Source organism: Cariama cristata, unplaced genomic scaffold (assembly GCF_000690535.1).
Source record: "Cariama cristata isolate BGI_N322 unplaced genomic scaffold, ASM69053v1 scaffold32921, whole genome shotgun sequence".
NCBI classification, from domain to species: Eukaryota; Metazoa; Chordata; class Aves; order Cariamiformes; family Cariamidae; genus Cariama; species Cariama cristata.
This window is the reverse complement of record NW_009601519.1, coordinates 4,674-8,158: the sequence shown is the minus strand read 5'-3', so window position 1 is coordinate 8,158 and position 3,485 is coordinate 4,674. Positions and strand designations below refer to the sequence as shown.

The 3,485-nt window shown below is 53.2% G+C and overlaps 1 protein-coding gene across 1 annotated transcript; it reads left to right on the top strand.

Moving 5' to 3' along the window:
• Positions 1-11: 11 nt before the first annotated feature.
• On the top strand, positions 12-2,373 carry APRT (adenine phosphoribosyltransferase; the record flags this gene model as incomplete). The annotated part of the gene is made up of 4 exons (XM_009710489.1): positions 12-117; positions 953-1,086; positions 2,021-2,099; positions 2,231-2,373. Coding segments are annotated over 4 exons (462 nt in total), but the record flags the coding sequence as incomplete, so codon positions are not given.
• Positions 2,374-3,485: the final 1,112 nt, after the last annotated feature.

Below are 3,485 nucleotides of genomic sequence, written 5' to 3'. Positions count from 1 at the left end.
CCTCTCTTTGCAGCGATATCAGCCCCTTGCTGAAGGATCCTGTAGCTTTCAGGGCTTTGATTGATCTTTTGGAAGATCATTTGAGGACATCTTTCCCCAAAATCGACTTCATTGCAGGTGAGCGTTGGTTGAAACATCTCTGAGGTGTCCCGTGGGGAGATCCCTCTGCTGACGGGGCAGCCCTTGGGCCTTGCAGTCACCTCATAGTCGCCTGGATGTTGGCCTCTGTTGTGTGGGAACACCAGGACAGGTTATACCCTTCACCTACGCCTGTAGTTTCTTGAAATACTGGTTTTGGATGTGGCAGACACCGCCTGACGATACTTCAGGGCCAATTTCGTACTTCTTTGCTTTCATCCGTTAAAGTCGGGGAGTACAGCAAACCCGCCATGCCTGTAAGCTCTCACGCGGTCCCCACGGCAGGCAGACCCTGTTCCAGCACGTTTTCCTTCCCAAGGGGCCTTTTCGAGCCAACAGAAACAACCTTTGTGGTGATAACGCGTTGCAGCACACCTGTGAAAGTGCGTAGGAAGGCAGCGCTTGGGCTGGGCGATAGCCCAAAGTTCAAGGAATCCAGACCGAACCTGGCCCGTGTGCCCCGTGATAACTGAAGTCTGTCCCCCGGCGGTACGAAGTCTCCGGTTGTGTGGCCAAACTGATGGCGGGGATTCACGGAGCTTATCTCTAAGAAGGAGAGCTACAGGGGGGGCAAAAGGGGCTGGTGGGGGGATCGATGTGGTGCCCCGAAGCCCGTCAGCAGCACATCTTGGCGAGCACAGGCAGTGCAGGAGTGTGGTGGGTGTTTTCAACCCAAAGAAATGACTACAAGAGCAAATTGCTTTTAGAGACGCCCCCCCCCCGAATATGGGAGGGTAAAGCTGGGGTATCCTGCAAAGACACCCCCGGTCGAATGGCTCTGTTCTGAGTATTCCTCTTGCTCTGTTCCCCCCAGGCCTGGACTCCCGCGGCTTCCTCATCGGCCCCCCTCTGGCTCAGAGACTGGGGATTGGCTTCATCCCCATACGGAAAAAGGGGAAGCTTCCCGGTCCGACTGAGTCTGTTTCCTACGCCCTTGAGTATGGGAAGGTAACGTCTGGGGAGGAGAAGAAGGTTTCCGGGCTGGTTGATGCAGGGCTGGGGGATGTCAGCGAGGGGACGGAGTGATAAAACCAGTGAGGGGGTCCCCAAGCTGGGTTTCGCAGACAGTCTGGCACGGCACAAGCTTCAGGAGCAGTGCTGAGCTTCACCGTGCCCTGGCATGGCGGCTCCCCCGCCGAGCCATGGACAGGTGGCTTGTGTCAGCGAGCCACGCTGTGATTTTTTGGGGGGAGGCTGGAATGATAAGACTTGGTGCTAAATTGCTTTCTTTGGCTTGAATTCAGGGGCACGAACGTGGAGTGTGTTTCCCACTCTTCCAGTAAGTGCTATAAGTAAATGCCTTTATTGCATGGCTTTAAAACAGAGCGCTCGCCTCGTAACACCGCAGCCTCTCTTAATTGATTAAAGAGCAGAGGTGTAAGCCTAATAACACACTACCGCTGGTAACTAACGGCAGCCAGGGACCGGCAGCAGAAACGCCAAACCCAGGCGTTATTTATGAGGATTGTTTGGGCCAGCCCCTGCATGGGACAAGTTCATCTGACACAGGAGGTGCCTGTGATGGTTTGGATCTGGCTTGGCCGTGCTGTCAAGGCAGAGCGCTCCAGCCCAGTGCGTTACAGGAGATTTTCCCCGCTGGAGAACTGCTTTGGAATGAGGTTTCACGATGGGACCATAACTCACTTGATGAATGTTCAGGATCTTGACGTGCCAGAGGGTTGGCCCAGCAATCTCCTAACCCGCTATATATTTCCATGGCACTCCCCTGTAGCTGCAGTATGTGTTTTTTGGGGATTTTAGGTGGTGAGTGTTAAGGTTGATGTCGCTGAAGACCTGTCTGCATTCCACCATGTGTTAGCAGTTTGTGAAGCTTTTCTCTGTAAGGCAAGACTGAAATGAAGCTACTCTTTCCACCCTGCAGGCTGAACTTGAAATCCAGAGTGACGCTGTGGAACCGGGACAAAAAGTAGTTATTGTAGATGACTTGCTTGCGACTGGAGGTGAGAGCAGCAGACGGGTGTTAGAGCACGTGTAACCCACGTACACCTACGTTGGTAGCAGCAGGAGCGGCCGTGGGGTTTGAAGCTTACCTCGAGTGACGGTGTTTCTGCTCAACCTCTGTGTCGTGCAGGTACCATGAGTGCAGCCTGCGAGCTGATGACGAGGCTGAAGGCTGAAGTCTTGGAGTGCCTGGTGATCATAGAGTTAAAACTCCTGAAAGGGTCAGAAAAGCTCAAGTCCATCCCTTTCTACTCTCTGCTGCAGTACGACTGAGGAGGGAACGCAAGCCCTGAGCCGTGCACAAGTTTGGGGCTTTATTCAGTGATCTCGGTGTCACAAGGGGGTGGGCAGAGGGAGAACCGACAATTTTGATCCCGGCCAGATACTATACAATCATAAGTCCTATTTATTTTCCAAGCCACAGATTCAGGTGTGTTGAGTGTAAAGATCCTTTTTGGAGTTCATCCTTTTGGGAAAAAGGAACAGCCTGACTGTTTTGGGGGATGGAGACCAAGATGCAGCTTCTCTGAGTATTTATTTTTTTTTTAGGAGACCAAAGTGCAAATATTGCTGCTGAGGCAGGAGAGGTCTGATGATAGCTATGGGGGCCCAGCATTCCCTTTCGGTTGAGCCGTGCCTGGGCAGCCTCCTAGGAACCCGCTAAAAGTTTGCCAAAGAAACACAGAAGATGGGCAAAAAGTGATTATTTGTCTAACGGATAAATCCCTCTGTATTTGACCTCAGAGGACGGTCTGGTTGCTCTCTGCTGTCACTCACGTCAGTATAGGTTACTCTTACATTAAGGTAGGGCTTGCTAAGGAGAATTAAGTGCCTGCTGAGCCCTGTGTCCTGAAATGAGGAGGCAGCCACTGCCGATGCAACGGAGGTCGCTGGTTTAGATGAGCTCAAACACCATCAGCTTGGCTCGTGCCCTCCTTCCCCTGAGACTGCAGGACGCTGAAGGTCTTGGCTGTAGGAAGCTGCCAGCCTTCCCTTGGTGCAGGGTCGTTCTCGGCGGTGGATTTTGCAAAACTGGGGGCAATCTATATCATGAGAAGCAGCACGTAGCCAGGTGACGGGCAGTGAGGAAGGGGGCCACGCAGATGCTCAGGGCTGTTCCCTGCCTTCTGTCCAGCAGCACTGGCACCTACCACAGCCCGCAGCTCCAGGCAGGGCTTGCGCCTTTTGTTTCGCCCGAATTCCCCATCTGCTGCAACACATCTGACTGCCTGTGCTGTTGACTCCCCTTCTGCTGTGTTCTTGGGCCATCAGGACGTTGAACGGACGATGCCAGTTTGGAGCCCGTTCTTGTTGGTGTGTTTGGTGTCAGATAAGGCCACAGGAAAGAAAGAAAAGGTCTTAACGCTTGCAGCCGTGCTCTGGCG